This window comes from Suricata suricatta, chromosome 13, assembly GCF_006229205.1.
Source record: "Suricata suricatta isolate VVHF042 chromosome 13, meerkat_22Aug2017_6uvM2_HiC, whole genome shotgun sequence".
NCBI lineage: Eukaryota > Metazoa > Chordata > Mammalia > Carnivora > Herpestidae > Suricata > Suricata suricatta.
The window spans coordinates 66,887,869-66,908,135 of NC_043712.1; the positions used below are offsets into that span (position 1 = coordinate 66,887,869).

Consider the following 20,267-nt stretch of genomic DNA (forward strand, 5'->3'; position numbering starts at 1 on the left):
TATGAGGACAAAATAAGGCACAAATCAATTCGTAAACCTACTGGAATATCAAGGCCAGAGAAGACCAGAGCCAGAATCACAGCACCAATACAGAAGGATGTACTAAAATGGCAAAGTACTATTTCCAATCTTCAGGGACTGAATATGAAAAGTAAATAACATCTAAATCCCAGCTTTGAAGCACTAGTCATAGATTAAAGAGTACAGGAGAACATTTAGAAGAAAGATAGTGTAGGATAATGCCATCTCATTTAGATTGCTTATAGTAAAAAAGCTATGCAAGTATACACAAGAGGTTACTATTAGAGCACATATCAGTAAAATCTGTGTTATGCCTTGAACTGATTATCATCCTTCAAATGTATTGGCAAAATTTTTTAAAACATCTATATTGTATTTATATATAAGAATTTATCTTAACTTCCACATATTTTCCTATTACATTATTTTAACTAAAACAAAACCATGTTTTCTCTTAAGTATTTGATTAAGGTTTTAAAACTCAAGACACTTTAGGGGTGCTTTATATGGCTCAGTCAGCAAAGCATGCAACTCTTGATCTCAGGGTAGGGAGTTCAAGCCCCACACTAGGTGTAGATCTTATTTAAAATTTAAAAAACTGGGGCACCTGGGTGGCGCCATCGGTTAAGCATCCAACTTTGGCTCAGGTCATGATCTTGTGGTTCATGAGTTCTAGCCCCACATCAGGCTCTGCTGTCAACATGGAGCCTGCTTCAGATCCTCCGTCTCCATCTCTCTCTGCCCCTGCCCAGCTCATGCTCTCTCTCTCTCTCTCAGAAATAAATAAACATTTAAAAGAAAAAAACTGAAAATGCTTTAAGTTTCTAAAGACAAAAGATTTAAACTTTACCTTTCAAATGTGACTTTTTAACAGCAAAGTAGAAAAGTGGTAAACCATCTCCATTGGAAAAAAAAATCAATACTCCCAACAAAACTAAAGGTAAGCTTACATGTTAAGCTAATTCAGATAGTCCCTAAAGACATGGACAACCACCTTATTTTACCTTCCCCCCCCCAAAAAAGTATTTACTGAATCTTATATTCAAGTTTTCAATATACAATTTGAAATAATTTATCCTTGAAAATAAGATTTTTAAACCATTCAAAATAATCTCTGCAATAGCACCTAGTTAACATAATATTTAAGTATGCCAGAAAATATTTACTATCAGCAAAATAAAAACCAGCAAAGCATTTTTGAATCTGAGAGCCTGACATTCTGATCCACTGGATTTACATTTTTTCCTAAGTATCATAATATAAAAAAATCTTTCGGTACTCAACATATTAGAATATAACAACGTATTTATAACTGCCAACTTCCAACAATATGACTCATCCATAAACACCAACACAATACTTTAGCAATCATCTTATGTGAAATGACAAGTGGAAAACAAAACTCTCAATAACAATGGGTCACCAAAGTCTTTCGTCTAACAGTTACCATAAAAAAAATTTATTTAAGAAACCTAAATACACAATCATGATTAAACACTTTAAAATTGACTGAAATGTTACAAAACTTCCTTTATATTTTACAAAAGTCTCAAACAGAAAAGGTTAAATTTAATGGTAAATATTTCCTTTTTTTGAATTGTTTTCTGATACTATCTTAGTAAATTATTTATTCAGCCGCTTTTTTAGGTCTTCAAGGTGTTCCATTTTAACATCCTGTAATGCCAGTACCATTGCATTAGACAAGGAGGGATTAAATGAAATAGTCATTAGACAGCACAAATCTATTAAATCTCTCTGACACTTCTGCAAACCTTCCAGGAATTTTTGGTATTGAAGAGGATCCTTTTTTAACTGTTTCATTTCTGGTACTGAAAATCCTATCAGACTAGTAAGAATCTCATCTACAAAGTCTACATCTAGATACCCAGTACCATCAGAAATCTTTGCTCTTATACTCCAAATGCCACCAGAACTTGAAAGATTTCCAGTTAAGGTTACAATAAATGCTTTGACCTTCACTGTGGTAACTTCCTTTGGTTTGCTGGCCATTAGAACAGACAGATAGGTAAAGGGTGGAGAATATAAATCCACGGCAATAGAAAGATTAGTGTTGTTCTCTGATGATCTTAAAGAACAAGACTGTAAATGGGAATCATTTTCATTAGAAATGTGTGAACGTTTTGGTATATAATTTGCCAGCTCTCCTTTTAATATTTTATTTAAGAAATGTCCATCTGCACTCCTGAAGGTTTGCTTTACTTTATTATCTGTCTCTGCGTCCTTATCTTTATCTGCAAAATCATTGGGTAGGGGTACATTACTGTGAACTAAAAAAACACTATTGTTTTGGTCTTCAACAGATGGACAACTAAATGATTTGTCTTCATTAGTCATTTGTTCGGATAAATTTTTTTCATTCCAATTATTGTTTCCATTTTTGCAAGTCAAAGAAAAATTATTTGGAGTATTAGGTTTATGTGAAAACTTCTCTATGCTTTCATCTGGGGTTCTGTTCAAAGTCAATGGCTGCAATTCTTTAGTCTTCATTTGTTCTTTCTGGACAGTTTCTTCTAAAAGCAAGGCCTCCTCCAATGAAAAGTCATCTAATTCCCCATCAATGAAATGCATAGGTTGATTTGGTTGTTTCCCCTTTGGTTTTGGAGAAATATGTTGTGATTCAAAACTTGACTGTCTTGTGGCAATAGTACTTAAGGAACTACCTGTGTTGAAACATCTTCTTTCTAGGGAGGTGTCATTATTTACTGCAAGCTCATTTTCATCAAGACTTGCCAAGAGCTCTTCATCAGAAGGTCCTAATGCGGGATCTAGAACATCTGTAATTCCAGGGATGGTTTGGTTAGAATTATTTGGTATGACTGAAACTACAGGATCAGGTTCTCCAATTAATCTTGCAAGTACTTTTTCTTGGGCATATTCCTCTGAAAGAGCATCTACTTCTCCTCCCAAAACCTTCACATTTTCTGGCTTCAGTAAGAGAACACCAAGACGGAAAGAAATGTTTCCATAAATCAAAATTTTGGTACCAGGGGGAAGATCACTATGAAGAGCTGGAATAGACTGATATTCCATTCCCTGCATTTGTACAACCCCGTCAGTTAGTTGCAGCATCAACATTCGTGAAGGCTTTGCTTCCCAAGGTTTGGGGGTTACCTGTGTTTCAGCTGTAACTAAGTCATTTGTTGTATTCTTTCCTCTCAACTTTTGTATCTGGGAATATGCAGGTTGACTTACATCAACCAATGAATTAATCTGCAAAGCAAAAAATCCATTCAGTTCTCCTTTTGGAACTTCTAAAATGCCATCAGGCAAAAGAGGATGTTCCAAATCTCTCAGATCAGTAAGGAGCCACTGCTCAAAAACTTGTTTATTCATTTGTGCCTGACTCAAATTAACATTATCATTTTCTTCTTGGATCCAGTTAATACAAGCTTCCAACCACATTAGAGGTACTTTAACATGCCACGTAGCTGAAAGCCAGGTTTCGACTCTTAATGCAATATTAGTTATGCTCATTTCTTTTAAAATAAATGAAATATTATGCACGTATTACCTGAAAACAAAAAACAAAAAAATATGATAGTTCAGTATATTTAAATATAGTTTCTATAATTCTCTACAATGCACAGGTATAACCACACCCTTTAGATTTTTCTCTCTTCAGCATCTTAAAAGTTCTTTGACTTTCTACATGGCCAAAATTCAAATACCACAAGTAATAAAGATGATATAGTGAGAAAAGCAAAAGGTGTGAGACAGATATATTCAGATTTGAAAGCTAGTTCTTTCAAATCACAAGCTGTGTGGCCTAATATAAATTTCTTAACTTCTCTAACCCAGTTTTTTCATCTGTAAAATGTCAATACCATCATCTGTCTTCCAGGGCTGTTGTGAAGATGATACGATTAACACTTACAAAGCATCGTGCCAGGCCTATGAAAGACACTCAGTAAATGGTAGTTATTATATTGATAACCAGATTCCAATCATTTAAAATTTAGTCAAGAAACAATAGTCACTAAGGTTGTTTTCCTATCCATAATTAATGTTCTATGAAAACTTTTACCATTTGGGGCACCTGGGTGGCTCAGTCAGTTAAGTGTCCAACTTCAGCTCAGGTCATGATCTCAGGGTTGGTGAGTTCAACCCTGCATCAGACTCTGTGCTGACAGCTCAGAGCCTGGAACCTGCTTTAGATTCTATGTCTCCCTCTCTCTCTGCCCCTCCCCTGCTTGCACTCTCTCTCTCAAAAATAAAAAAATGTTTTTAATTAAAAAAAAACCACTTTTACCATTCTGTTTGTCCATTTAGGACTTAAATATGTGGTCTATGAATAAAAACATAACAAATAACAATAGACTCTGTGCTGATGTAAAGTATCTTATTTGTTTTGCTAAATAAATCTCAACAGTCCTACCAGATAAATGTACTTCTGATTTTCTCAATACAAAAGCAGCAACAAAAACACTAAACATTAATTAACCCTGGGTTCACAAAAGTGTATTTTTTCTCCCACAGATCAAAATATCTAAGAGTTAAAATTTACAAAAGTTTTAACATGTCCACAAGAAAACTTACCATTTGGAACAGGAACATATAGGATTTGATGACAGGATTTGGAACGAGCTGTTCAGTGGAGTAAGTGTAACCTCTACTGTTCAGAAATGGCCCTGGGACAAGAAGTGTTAAGTGTTACAAGGCAAAGCCACAGAAAGAATCCCTGGTCTATCTGCATGAGAGTAAGAGTTTGGCGGTATGGTATTGAGGGTTTCTATTATCAATCAGGGCAGAGTGGAGGTAAAATAATAAAAACATGAGGTTCTGAGTGAACTAAATAGAAGCACGTGACCATGAGAAACTTATACACTCTCTCTTTGTGTATTTCCTTATCTATATGCTTAACTTCACAGGGCTACTGTAAAAATTAAAGATAGGAGGGGCTCAGTTGGTTAAGCATCCAACTTCGGCTCAGGTCATGATCACACAGTTCATGGGTTCGAGCCCCACGTCAGGCTCTGTGCTGACAGCTAGCTCAGAGACTAGAGCCTGTCTTCAGATTCTATGTGTCCCTCTCTCTCTGACCCTCCCCTGCTCAGGCTCTCTCTCTAAAATAAATAAAAACAGTAAAAAATAAAAATAAATTAAAGATAGGAGAGGATGGCCCACAGGGCACTGGCACAAGCATGTACCATAGGTAGCTGGATCAGCTGACCCAAAGGAAAGATCCAGCTGAACTCAGCATCCCTACCACCATGGCCTATTTACAGCAGGCTGAGAAGTAGGTGCCCAGAAAGTGTCCAAGGTCCACATGCAGAAGAAACAAAAGCTGAAGCAGGCCAAAACAGCTCAAGCTGAAATAGAACAGTACAGGCCACAGAGAAAGGTAAGTGTCCAAGGCTGAGGACACTGCGGCTCTGGGATCCCATGGTAGTTGCAGCAGTGAAGGCCCAGGAGATGATGACCATCCTCCAGACCTAATTCCAGCAAAAGACAGGTGAAGTCCTAGATAACCTCTTGGACCATGAGATACCAAGCAGAAACCCATGAAAACTACCACATAAATGGACAGGGGAAGAAGAAAGAAGTGCCTATTCCAAGGACTAGCATTTTTTATACCTCTGTGGAATATGAAATTTTAGCAAAGCTTGTATTCTCATGAAAAGGCATTAAATTGTTTCTGTATATTATACAGTAGGTCCTTTCATTTTTTTGGAGAATAACAAATCTAGCTTCTTTGTATGAACTTAAAGCTTACCCTAAGGTACAACATGGTGACTATAGTTAGTAATACTGTCCGTATTTGAAAGCTGCTAAGAGAGTAAATCTTAAGTTCTCATCACAAGAAAAAAAAATCTGTAACTATTTATACTGATGAATGTTAACTATTAACTAGACTTACTGCGATGATCATTTTGCAATGTACATAAATATCAAATCATTATGCTGCACCAATGAAACTAATGTTTATATCAATTATACTTCAATTTTTTTAAAACACCAAAAAAAGCTTACCCAAAGATTTCATTTTTTTACTTTATCCTTCTTATAAATTTAATGGGTATACGTTGTCTGGTCCCCTATGTCTTTTAACTCAAGAAACATATCAATACTGACATTTTCCTTATTAGAGGTAGTTTATAAAAAAAGAGTTTCATGGTTTTTTTTCTCCCAAAAGTTTTCTTGAGGGTCAGGGGCTTTATCTATTAGAAAGTAGTAAATAGTTATTTGTAACCTGTGTTAAGCAGCAGACAGCCTTAAAATTGTCTTTTCCAGCTAAGGGTTAGAACAATAAATATTAGTATAATTGTCTGGGCTGCCTTTAGTTCCTCTTAATCTTACTAGATGACAGAATTTAAGAACTGCCTACATATTATTAGTTGGTATGCTGACAATCATTTATAAGACTATCATGCAAAAACTAAAAACAAAACAAAACAGATGTGAAAACCACTATATAATCTAGTGGTTCAGAATACAACTCTAGAGCCAAATTATCTTATACTTATAAACCCTGTGACCCTAAACAAGTGGTTATGTTATTAACAAATGGTTAAAATTTAAAGGAGTTATAGTTGTGAGGATTACATAAATAACATTTTAGAGGAGCTAAGAAGATCATTAAATCAAATTTGTGAATCTTTACAGTGAAGAAAATGAGAATATAGATATATACATTTTTTAAATTATATATGAAAAGCATTATAAAACTTCAAAGGGAGGAAAGGTCCCTGCCTATTGTGATAAAAACAGACCATGTAAAGACTGATTGGAAGACTCTTTTAATAAAGACTATGGCATCCCTATCACAAATCCGAGAGACTGCTTCTGGAGGGAGTAAAAAAGATCTCTAAGCTGAAGGACACCAGAGTACAGATGAAGTGGAGAAACCAGACTGAAAATAAGGGGGACAAATAAAATCTTAAATCCTAAATGCTGAAGACATACTACTCTCTACTCTACAAAGCACCCAGAAATACCAGTGACTAGGCCTATCCTCTCCTAGAAAGACTAGAAAATCTTTCTCTGGGCAATCTTACTACCCTAACAGAAAAGGCCTGAAGATACTAACATAAGAGGTTCTCCAATCACACAGCTCATTTTGAGAATGCATCCACAGATTCAGAGTTTCTTTTCTCCTTTTTTAGTGTTTATTTTTGAGAGAGAGAGAGAGAGAGAGAGAGAGAGAGAGAGAGAGAGAGAGAGGGAAAGAGTGGGGGAGGGGGGAGCCGAGAGAATCTCAAGCAGGATCCCCACTGTCATCATAGAGCCCGATGTGGGGCTCAATGTGGAGCTCGATGTGGGGCCCAAACTCACGAACCATGAGATCATGACCTAAGTCGAAATCAAGAGCTGGGCGCTTAACTAACTGAGCCACCCAGGTACCCCCAGACTCAGAGTTCCAATCAAGCTTCTTGTTCCCTTTCCTTAACTGTAACAAGATATGAGACAATCTTTTTTTTTTTTAGCATCTTTTTTTTTTAACGTTCATTTATTTTTGAGAGAGCGAGAAAGAGACACAGAGTGCAAGCAGGGAAGAGGCAGAAAGAGGAGACACAGAATCCGAAGCAGGATCCAGGCTCTGAGCTGTCAGCACAGAGCCTGACGCAGGACTCAAACTCAGGAGCTGTGAGGTACAACCTGAGCCCAAATGGGACACTTAACCAACTGAGCCACCCAGGCACCCCCTAAGACAACCTTCTAACAATAGGCACATTAAACAAAAAATGCAATGAAATGACTATGAAGAGAGACAAAAACTTCAAAAAAGCTATCATTAATATCCTCAGAAAGATAATATGAATTGGGTTTTAGGACAAGAAATATTCATAGGACAAAAACAACTCTTAGAAATTTAAAAGGAAAGCATAAATGAAAAACAGTGAATGGAAGATAAAGCTAATAAAATCTCTTCCAAAAGTAAAACAGTGATTTCCAAGTGAAACATAAGGAGAAAAGGAAAAACAAAAAATAACCCACTAAGTCTAACAGACTCAGAGTTCCAGAAAGACAAAAAAGAAAAAACAAAGCAGGAAGAAGGAAGGGATAATCAAAGAAATAAATTAAAAATTTCTAGAACTTAAAAATAAGAGCTTCCAGATGGAAAGAATCCAATACAATGGATAAAACAAACATATAACAAGGCATTATCTTTATGAAATTTTAGAATACAGGGACAAAGATGTTGCAAGCTTCTAGAAAAGGATGACAAACATCAATGGATGCAAATGGCTTTAGATTTCTCAATAGAAGCTGGAAGGTAAATGAGCAATTCCTTCAAATTTCTTAATGAAAATTATTTCCAACCTATAAATCTCTACCCAGGCAAAGTATCAATCAAGTATGACAGTAAAATTAAACATTTTCAGATCAGCATTGTCTAAAGTAATTTTTGTCAAGGAGGATGTACTCTAATATAACAAAGAAATTACAAGAAAGAGGAAGAAATGAGAGGAAAAGTATTACAGCAAAAAGTATTTGCAGGATATAAAGGCAAACAGCCTAGAAGACCTGAAGAGAAATTATTTTTCAAGAAGACATAATCCTGTAAGACCACTATTTCCAGGATCTCACGTTTTTTTTCTTGGTTTGCACCTCTTTTGTACTAGAAAGATAAAGCAATACTAGTATACTACTAGGCTTAGTTATTAATAACGTGTGTAGTCATGATAGACATTCGGAATACTAACCTGACAAAAATTTTAGCTTAGCTATACAGATTAACTTTTTTAATTTTTAAACTTTTTTTTTAATGTTTTATTTATTTTTGATACAGAGAGAGACAGAGCATGAGAGAGGGAGGGGCAGAGAGAGAAGGAGACACAGAATCCGAAGCAGGCTTCAGGCTCTGAGCTGGCTGTCAGCACAGAGCCTGACGTGGGGCTCGAACCCACGAACGTTGAGATCTGACCTGAGCCGAAGCCGGAGGCCCAACCGACTGAGCCACCCAGGTGCCCCTAATTTTTAAAAATATTTATTTATTTATTTATTTATTTATTTTGAAAGAGAGAGCAAGCACAAGCAAAGGAGGGGCAGAGAGGGGTGTTGTACACCTGAAACTAATGTACTATTATGTGTCAACTACACTCAAATTAAAAAGGAATAAAAACCTAATGGTATGAAAGACAAAATACTGTCCCCATGGGGAGCCTGGGTGGCTCAGTCTGTTAAGTGTCTGACTTCACCTCAGGTCATTATCTCACAGTTTGTGAGTTCAAGCCCCGGGTCAGGCTCTGTGCTGACAGCTCAGAGCCTGCAGCCTCCTTCAGATTCTGTGTCTCCCCCTCTCTCTGCCCCTCCCATGCTCATGTTCTGTCTCTCAATAATAAATAAAAACGTTAATACTGTCTCCCTGATATCAAGAATAAAGCAGATGGGGGCACCTGGGTGGCTCGGTCAGTTAAATGTCAGACTCTTGATTCCAGCTCAGGTCATGATCTTGCAGTTCGTAGATCAAGCCCTGCACCGGGCTCTGAGCTAACAGCACAGAGCCTGCTTGGGATTCTCTCTCCCTCCCGCTCTACCCCTGCTTGCACTCTCTCTCTCAAAATAAATAAATAAACATTTAAAAAAAAGAAGAAGAAAGATTGTCATACTCACTTCAGCACATATATTAAAACTGGAACCATATAGAGAATATTAGCAGGGCTCTGTGCAAGTATGACATGCAAATTTGTGAAGCATTCTGTACTCTTATGAAATAAAAACTAAACACACATACAAAATATAAAGCAAATGTCTACTCTTGACATTTTAACATTTACAAGAGGCCCATGTGAGTGCAATAAAAAAAAAAGAAATAAAAGGTTTATAGAAACAGAAAATAAATAGCAGGCAGAAAGACATATAGACCAACAGAACAGAATACAGAACCCAGAAATAAACTCTCATAAATACAGTCAAATAATCTTCAACAAGGGTGCCAAGATTATATAACAAAGAAAGGATAAGGTCTTCAATATATGGTGCAGGGAAAACTGGATATCCACATGTGAAAGAATGAAAATGGACCCTTATCTTTTACCATATTAAAAAATTAAAATGGAGATCTAATGTTTGTTTATTTTTGAGACAGAGACAGAGTGTGAGAAGGGGAGGGGCAGGCAGAGAACAAGACACAATATTCACAGCAAGCTCCAGGTTTGGAGCTGTCAGCACAGAGGTAAAACAGAGATCTAAAGGTAAGACCTAAAATTATAAAATACTGGAAGAAAATATAGGAGGAAAAACTTCAAGACACTGAACGGGCAATGATTTCTTGGATATCCCACTAAAAGAACAAGTAACAAAATCAAAAACAGACAAATAAGACTACATCAGACTTAAAAACTGTGCAGCAAAAGAAACAACAGAATGAAAAAGCAATCTACAGAAAAGGAGAACCATTTGCAAATCATTATCTGATAAGGGGTTAATATCCAGAATACATAAAGAACCCAGTGACAAAACAAAACAAAAATTTAATGGGCAAAAACACATTTTCCCAAAGATTTACAAATGGCCAACAAGCATATGAAAAGATGTGCACCATCATCATAAAGAAAATGTAAACCAAAACTGCAATGAGATACCACATCACACACTTTAGAATGGCAACTAGTCAAAACCAAACCACAGAAAACAACAAGTGTTGATGAAGATGTGGACAAATTGTAACACTTACCCACTATTGGTGGGATTGAAAAATGACACAGCAGCTATGGAAAACAGTATGGAGGTATCTCAAAATATGAAAAATAGAACTACTATATGATCCAGAAATCCCACTTCCAGGTATATATATCCAAAAGAATCCAAAACAGAATCTTAAAGAGGTGTCTGCATACCCACATTAATTTGGGGCATTATCCACAACCGACAGGGTATAGAAGAAACCTAATTGTTCAACAACAGATGAATGGATTAAAAAAATATATGGTATATAGGTAAGAAGGAATATTATTCACCCTGTAAAAAAAAAAAAGGAAAAAAATCATGTCATATGCTATAACATGCATTAACCTTAAGGACATTATGGTAAGTGAAATAATCTAATCACAAAGGACAAATACTGAGTCCAATTACATGTAAAATAATCAAATCATAAAAATAGAAAGTAGTGGCTGCCAGAAACAGGGGAGGGGAAAATGCAGAGTTGTTGCTGAATCAATATAGGATCTCATTCATGCAAGATGAAAAAGTTAGAGATCTGTTGTACAACATGTACATAGTTAACAATACAATAAATGTTAAAATAAAAATTGCCTAGAGGATAGGTTTTCCACAATAAGAAAAAGAGAGAGAAATCAAAAGGTAAGAGAAAAACAGATAAATAGGATATTTATCTTGAAACTACAAATTATTGATGAAAGAAATCAAAGATGACCAAAAACAAAGATGACCAGCTGTGTTGAAGACTATCGTAAGGTTTCAGTTCTCCCCAACTGATCTATGGATGATTCGATGCAATTCCATTCAAAATCCTAACATCTGTTTTTTGTAAAAAATGACAAGCTAATTCTAAAATTTATAAGGAAAGGGAAAGGAACTGGAATAGTCAAGATAACTTTGAAAACAAAAAACGAAGTTGAAGGACTCGCTCCTTCTCTATCTGATTTCAAGACTTGGTATAAACTTCATAATCAAGACAGAGAAGTATTGGCAAAAGAACATATAAGTCGAAGGAAAGAGAAGACAGTCTAGATACAGACCCATACATAATATGGTCAATTGATTTTCTACAAAGTTGCAGATCAGTTCAATGGAAAACAGGATGGTCTTTTGAACAACTGGTGCTGAAACAATTGGACAATTCATATGCAAAAATATGAACCTCAATCAATACCTCACCCTATATATAAAAATTAACTCTAAATGAATCATTGACCTAAACACAAAAACTAAAACTATAGAAAAGCTGTAAGAAAAGTTAAGACAAAAAAATCTTTGTGACCTTGGTTTCTTAGGCGTTTTCTTAGGGAGGGGCACATGGGTGGCTCAATTGGTTAAGCATCTGACTTTGGCACAGGTCATGATCTCACGGTTTGTGAGTTCAAGCCCCGCATCTGGCTTTGCACTATCAGTGCAGAACCTGCTTGGAATTCTCTCTCTCTGACTCTCTTTCTGCCCCTTTCCCACTTGTGCTTTCTCTCTCTCAGAATAAGTAAGTAAACTTTATTTATTTTTTTAAACATTTATTTATTTTTGAGAGACAAAAAGAGAAAGATCATGAGCTGGGGAGGGACAGAGAGAGGGACACACAGAATATTAAGCAGGCTCCAGACTCTGAGCTGCCAGCACAGAGCCTGATGTGGGGCCCGAATCCACCAACTGTGAGATCATGACCTGAGCCAAAGTTGGACGCTCAACCGACTGAGCCACCCAGGCGCCCCAAATAAGTAAACTTTAAAAGTTTTCTTGGTGGGGGGTGGGAGGCACCTGGGTGGCTCAGTCAGTTAAGCGTCCAACTTCAGCTCAGGTCATGATCTCACAGTTCGTGGGTTCAAGCCCCGTGTCAGCCTCTGTGCTGACAGCTAGCTCAAAGTCGGGAGCCTGTCTTTGGCTTCTGTGTCTCCCTCTCTCTCTGACCCTCCCCTGCTCATGCTGTCTCTCTCTCTCTCTCAAAAATAAATAAATGTTAAAAAAAATTAAAACTACAACATCAAAACTACAATGCATAAAAGAATTAATAAATTGAGCTTTATCAAAATTTTAAAATTGTGCTCTGTGAAAAACACGGTAAAGAATATAAAGCCACACATATGTGACAAACCACAAACTGAGAGTAATAATTGACAGAAGACTTGTATCCAGAATATAGAAAGAATCTATACTTAAAATTGAATAAGAAAACAAACTTATATGGGGCACCTGGGTGGTTCAGTCGGTTAGGTTTCCAATTTTGGCTCAGGTCATGATCTCATGGTTTGTTAGTTCGAGCCCCACAGCAGGCTCTCTGCTGTCAGCACAGAGCCCACTTCAGAAACTCTGTCCCCCTCTCTCTGCCCCTCCCATGCTCACGTACACGCACTCATGCTCTCTCTCTCAAAAATAAGCATTAAAATAAAGAATAAAAAGAAAACAACCTGATTTGAACATGAATAAAACATATGAATAGACACTTCACCAAAGAAGATATGCAGACAGCAAATAAACACATAAAAAGATGCTCAATATTATTAGACATTAGGGAAATGAAAAGTAAAATCACTAAACATCTATTAGCAATGCTAAAGTAAAAACTGAGATACCAAAAATTAGAATTTCCATACATTGCCAGTGGGAATACAAAATGGCACAGCCACTTTGGGAAACAGAAAAGGAATTTCTGAGACAGAAAAACATACACTTACTATATAACCCAACAATCACATTATTAGGTACTTGCTCAAGAGCAATGAAAATTTATACTAATTAAAAATCTCTACGTGAATGTTTATAGTAGCTTTACAACCCACATGTCCTTGAACTAAATGGACAAATAAATTACAGTATAGCACTGCAATGGAATACTATTCAGTAATAAAAGGAATAAACTACTAATAGATGCAATATCATGGCTGTGATATTTAGACTGTGTCCCTGCCAAATTCATATACTGAAACCTTAATGCCCAATGTGATGGTATTAGGCATAGGGCCTTTGAGACGTTCCACCCTTAGGTCATAGGGTGGAACATTCATGAAAGAGATTATGGCTTTTATAAGAGAGCCCACCACCACCACCACCACCACAGAGCTACCTTGCCCCTTTCACCAGGGGAAGTTACAGTGAAAAGATGAACACAGAAGTGGGTCTTCCTCCCCAGACACCAAAACTGTTGACACCTTGATCTTAGCTTACTTGCCAGCCTCCACAGAAGTAAATATCTATTGTTTCCAAGCCATCCAGTTTATGGTATTTTTGTTAGAGCAGCCTGAACAGACTAAGTCAAATGTCAAATGCAGTAAGTGAAGTGAAAGAAGCCAAAGACTACAATTCTATTTATATGGCATTCTGGAAAAAGCAACACTAGCAATGAAAACCGGTCCAATGGTTGCCCAAGACTGAGTGTAGAGAGGGACTGACTACAGGGGCATAAAGAAATGTATTCTATATCACGATCTTGGCAGTGATGGTGATACGCCTATGTTTGTTAAAACACACAGAGATCTACACCAAGAAAAACATAAATGTTACTGTGTATAAATTATATCTCTGGGCACCGGGGAGGCTCAGCCGGGTAAGTGTCTGACTCAGCTAGGGTCATGATCTCACAGTTTGTGAGTTGGAGCCCCACACTGGGCTCTGTGCTGACAGCTAAGAACCTGGAGCCTGGTCAGATTCTGTGTTTCCCTCTCCTCTCTCTACCTGTCCCCCACTAGTGCTCTGTCTCATTCTCTAAGAATAAACATTAAAAAAAATAAAAAAATAAAAACTTATCTCAATAAAAAAAACTGAAGATAAATACCAAAAAACTAGAAATAAAACTTTCAAACTAGCTGAGGAAAACAAATAAAACAATCCAACAGAAGGCACAAAGGAACAGCCAACCACCATAAATAGAAACAATAGTAGAAACATGTCTAAAATATATCAGCCATCATAATGAATACAGATTAACTCACCTGTTAAAAGATACTCCCAAAATGAATAAACCAAATCCAGTTGTATGCTTAAAAGACAGACCTAAAACAAAATAACATCAAATATAAAATTAATTAAAATAAAGGCATGTTAAAACCACCAACCATGATTCCATAAAGCCATAGCTTAGGGACATCCTCAAGACTGAGATATCTGTACAGCTGACCCTTGAACACAGGTGCGAACTGCACAGGCCCACTTTTATGCAAATTTCTTTCAATAATTATAAAATTATAAATTTACTTTCTCTTAGGATTTTAATAATTTCTCCAACTTTCTTTACTGTTAAGAATACAGTATATATAGTACATGTAACAAAATAGTGCTAATTGACTACTGTTACTGGCATAGCTTCTGGTCAGCAATAAGTTAATGGTAGCTAATTATAAGGGAATCAAAAGTTACAAATAGATTTTCAACTGGGTGGGGGTCAGCATCCCTAATCCCGGCTCTGTTCAGGGGTCAACTGTACTTACATAACCTAAGATTCCCAAATGCCATTCTATTGCATCTGTTGTCATATTTTTTTAACCTCAAAAATTGAGCCAGATCCATGGATCTTAGGTATGCTAAGTTACCTACTTCCTCCACTAAAATTTAAACGTGACAGCAATGGCAGATGGACCTAGTATAATCTGCAAAGGGTTGTATTAATGTAATGATAGTCATTAAGTAAACGGAAATCAGGACAAAGTGTACTTTCAGTTGAGTTACAAATTAAGTATATTATCAAGTATAAATGCCACCATTACAATTAAGTTGTTTGCAGAATGTTTTGTACTATAAATAACTCTAGGTACAGTATATGCCCCTAAAATTATTACGGTACATGCAGACACATAACACAAATAATACGTTCTAGCTGAACCTGTTAAATACTAGGAGATAGTTTTATGGGTACTTCTAGAAGAAGGAAGGAAAAAATAAGAAAGGAAGAAAGATGGACTGGTTGTGAATTGAAAAGGTAAAGGCTGGAAAGGAAAGGAAATGAAGAAGGATGAATTTCAGAGATATCCTGCATCTCAGCAGGTACAACTATAAAAACAGTGATAAAGGTCTGCTGAAAATAAAAATTAAAACCTATTTGTAAGAGGTTTAGCTTTTTTCAAAATACTGTCACATCTGTAATATTACCTAAAACTCAAAATAATAACATGATAGAAAGAGTAAGTTCCATCATCTATTTAAGAAGAATAAAACTGAAGCTTGGAGATTAAGACATAAAAAAGATCATATATCATACCAGACCCAGAACTAGAACATAAGTTCTTCTAATTTCCATTCCTGTGCCTTTTGCTAGACCCTGTTAACTTATGTAAAAAGAGAAAGTATAGCCAGTCCCTCATTTACATATAAAATCCCACTTACAAATAAAACATTCATAAAAAGTCCCATAAGAGCACTATACTGCTATTATAAGGAACAGACTTTTCTTAGATCTCATTTAAGTAATAAGCTCATCAAGTGCATTATAAATCATTTTATTTACAAAGTCAAGTGAAAGAAAAACTTAACATCACCCACTGCATTTATCTTTGTGACAGCTTCAAAACACCAGTGCCATGGTTAAGTACTACTTTTATTTGCTATAGCTACTAAAATATCACATAAAATAATTTCAAATTACAAACTGATATTTTAAGTCTTACGTATCCATTTTTTTTTTCATTTTTCCTTTATTTCAAACATGTACCTCCTTGTTAGTGTTGTTGAGCATGGCAAGTGACAAACTCCTTTTAAGTAACAGTTGGGACAAATTCTGAGAAAACACAGCTCAGTGAACCACAACTAAATTGTTCTATTAATGTGTGACAGTCCTAATTAATAACTCTCTACAAGTACTACCTTCTAGGATTTAAATCTCCACTTCTCAAGCTAATTGACATACTATAAATTTATAATAATGTTACCATAACTAGGGAAAGAAAGAAATTTCTGATTAAAACCCTAAAAGATAACCATGATAATATATAAAACACAAATACATGTGATATTTAACATGCGCAAGCATTCAAACATAGCTAAATTCCAGTATTTACCAAAAAGTCAAGAAGTCTAGGGGAAAAACTGCTAAATGAACATTTGTTACACAGAATTCATTTAAAAGCAAAGTAAGTGTAGGATATACTAATCAGAAACATGGATGTAGTCTCCCCCAACTGCATGTTATAACAATTGTAATAAAAAGAGGATTTTTTCCTACAGTTAGAAAGAAATATTTATTTAAAAATTAAATGGAAAAAGTATTATCATGTGGGATCTATACGATAAAGTTTAGACTGGGTTTCAATAACTGAGCCTCTTCATAATTTAATACATTGTATTACTTGCATCTACTCCTTCAGAGAATTCTTAAGGTTTTCTTTCACTCTCTGGAGAAATTGAGTAATCACAGTCCCTGCAGACAGAAACAACTTAGAGGGGAGGTGTGAGCTAGGGAGCACAATTCTCCAACCCCTCCTACACAAAGAACAGCCCCTGATAGGCAGGAACATCATTGTCCAAGAAAAGAAAAGCATGGAAAGGTATGTTTTTTTAATTTTATGTTAAGTAATGTTCATACCATACGATCACTTATTTTTCTCTCCAAAACGAATCAAGAAAGCAATCAGAAAGGAGGACAAAGAGTTATGTGCCAGAGTGTTTATCATTGTGTTTGTATAAGGTGGAAAAAACCAGAAACAATGTAAATATTCAACAACAGTGGGGGAAAACTAAATACGCTACACTGGATCCATGAAATGGAAGTTTATAGTCTAAAAATTTTTCTACAGGCCTATTTAATAACATGAAAATATATTTACATTTTATTTGGCTAAGAAAAAGGCCAAGTATAAAACTATATATATCTTAATCCCCATTAATTTTATAATCATGAAAAAATATTTTCTAAAAAGCTGACTTTATATTCTCTAAACTTGACTTAACACAATAATCTACATTCAATCTTTTGACTACAGGAACCGACCAGGAAAGAATAGAGTAGGAAAATCCTATCATTCAACACAAAGACTTAGGCATATTTGATTTATAAGTTAATTTTCAGCCAGGCTCACCTATTTCCATTTTTTTAAAAATATAAAAGGCAGAGGTACCATCCTTTTGGACACATGTGGCATTCAACCTATAGCTGAGACTTACAAGCACTAACAAATGTTGAAATCACAACCACTTCATGTTTACACTAGCTTCATCTAAAAAATAAAAGCGTCTTAACTCATTAAGGGTTACTTTGAAATTTTGAGAAGATACTCTCTGAAAATTAGGGGGGAAATTATATTTAATGACTGAAATTAGAGAGAAGGTATTAGTATGGGGTTGTTCATGGATCCTCCATAACCTACTATAAGGAAAAAAGAATAGGTTTAGGAGTTTGAATTCCACCTCTGTTATGTGACCTCAGACATGTTCCTTAACTTCTCAGTCTTAGCTTTTCTTATCCATAAAACAGAGATAACCACAATTTACTCACAGGACTGTAATAAGCTTTAAAGTGCCAGCACAAAGATAGGGCACATATTTGGGAAACTCAGGAAATAGTACTTAGATTTCAAATAATCATCCAGCTGGCTAGTGTACAATTTCCATTATATTAGTTTATCTAAAGTAAACCCCAAGGCTAAATAATACTAGCTCTAAATTCACTGGGAGTTCAAAATGACCATAAAATTAATTAAACAAGATAGGAGCCACTGATGTATCCAACTTGATGGGTACTCTGGCAAAGAATTGCCAACGTCCTTGACTGAGCAAAAGTACAATACAGTAGTTTGGTTGAAAACAACAGAGGATGAAAAAATGATGGACAGACTTTCCTGTTCAAGAGTAAACTAAAAATTAGGTAAAACAGGTAAGGAGGAAACGTGGAAAAAGAAACAAAACAAAACAAAACAAAACAACAAAAACTCCTTTCGGGTAATAGTATCTAGAAAAGGTAAGTAACAGCTTTCACCAGGTAAGGTCTGGTCAGTAGACCGTGAAACTGAGAGGAGGAAGTTCTTAGGGCCCTTGACTTTGCATTCCTGCTCATCACTCCTGTTATCAAGGTAGAATGTGATTACACCGGAAATACTAGATTGAAAGAAAGCATCATTAGTACTGTACCCTTAGATGTCCCTTTAAGTGTTAGTGAAATGTCCCAGGTTTTAAGGCAGTCAATTAAATACTGCAAATCCTGACTGGAAGATTAAATCTCTATAATCCAAGTATTCTCAATCCCTAAATACAAGGATCGATTCTCGGTTGAAGATTTAATAATGATCTGAACCATGTAATAGAAAACCAAAATGTGAACTAAGTTTTACCCTCCCAACAAGGCTCTTCATGAAGATACATTCATCACAGAGGAAGGTATTTTTAAAAATTACATTACCACTTAAAGAGACCTTCTATAAACTCTGCAATCCCCGACACTATTTCTCTTAACACTGTTAACTATCCTCCTAGCCAGTAAATGTTCATGCTTAAGTCCTCAGTTCCTCCAACAAGAGTTTCTTCCTAATTAAGCAAGTAAAAAATCATGGATGAACGCAATCATACCAAAAAAATAAGGTGCTGGTCACACCATTCTGCAAATTATTCAAGAGGGTGATCTAGTTACAGAAGGATCTGCACACTTCCATCATTATAGACTGTGTATCTGTATTCTGCACGTGGTGGTGTTAAAATGATATGTGAATTCTGACATCTTTATGCTTCAGCACATATTTGGGGTTGTGGGTGAAGGCTGGAGGGTAGAAGAGTAAGGATGGGGCTACTGGCTACAACCAGGCCAGGCATTTTCCCAGGGTCGTCACCGTTTCGAAACGACCTTAAGAGCCTAACAAAAGATGTCATCAAAGCTTGGCCCGGGAGCTTAGAAGAAGCGAACACAAAGCAACTACAAAGTGGACTACGCTGGATCGGTGTCACACGTGAGGCCGAGTTTTGGGGTGTTTTCATTAATCACTGCTGAATACCGACAGCTCCCAACGGCTGAAAACAACGCGGACGTCTACAACTTATTGTGCGAGTCGCACTCATTTCAGGAGACAGAATGTTAATACTTCCGGCAATTTTTTCACAGATGCACTGCAGCGACGACACTACAGAATACTTTTCTCTCACAGGCCCCATTTAGCAAAAACGGAAAGGTGGGGAGAAGAGGAGAGAGGGAAAAAAAAAGAACGATCTCGTCAGAAAGCCTGTGAAGACGCCTGGGATCTCCGGGAGCGCTGGCGGGGGATCGGAAGCAAGTTCTCCGGAACTCCGGGGCTGCCCGGCCGCAGGCAAGCGCACCGCCAAGCGTTTCCCGGGGATCCCGCCCTGGTCGACAGCGGGCCGCGAACCGCCAGTTGGCCCCCGGCCGCTGCGGCCCGTTACAAACAGCGGGTTTCCGCAGCGGGGGCCGGCGGCGGGCGCGCTGCCCTCACCGGCGCGCAGCCCGCCCGGCAGCCCGCAGCCCAGGCGGGAATCGGCGTACGGGGTGGAAGGGAAACGCGAGAGTGGACTGTGGAAACGGGGTCATTCGTCTGGGCCTAGCACCGACCTGGACGTCCCGCCGTCCTCTCCCGCAACAGCGGTCTCTGGGCCGCGCGACTGTGAGAACAGGAACCGCCACGGCGCGCCCTAATCCTTTTTTGCCTCTTCCCGCCCGATTTGCCGCGCGCTCGTGCCCCTCCTCCAAA

The 20,267-nt window shown here is 37.0% G+C and overlaps 1 protein-coding gene and 1 non-coding gene across 2 annotated transcripts; one reads left to right on the top strand and one right to left on the bottom strand.

Moving 5' to 3' along the window:
- Window positions 1-1,458: 1,458 nt before the first annotated feature.
- On the bottom strand, window positions 1,459-20,256 carry RMI1 (RecQ mediated genome instability 1). The gene is made up of 4 exons (XM_029921049.1): window positions 20,129-20,256; window positions 14,583-14,643; window positions 4,579-4,670; window positions 1,459-3,553 (listed from the first exon to the last, which is right to left on the bottom strand). The coding sequence occupies exon 4, from the start codon at window positions 3,514-3,516 to the stop codon at window positions 1,645-1,647; it is 1,872 nt and encodes a 623-aa protein (XP_029776909.1). The 5' UTR covers window positions 3,517-3,553; window positions 4,579-4,670; window positions 14,583-14,643; window positions 20,129-20,256; the 3' UTR covers window positions 1,459-1,644.
- LOC115277150 lies at window positions 9,590-9,692 on the top strand. The gene has a single exon (XR_003902256.1). It is a non-coding gene; the product is annotated as a U6 spliceosomal RNA (small nuclear RNA).
- Window positions 20,257-20,267: the final 11 nt, after the last annotated feature.

Excerpts from the sequence above, each read along its gene's own strand:
- RMI1 (XM_029921049.1), bottom strand. The coding sequence starts at position 3,516 with ATGAGCATAACTAATATTGCATTAAGAGTCGAAACCTGGCTTTCAGCT.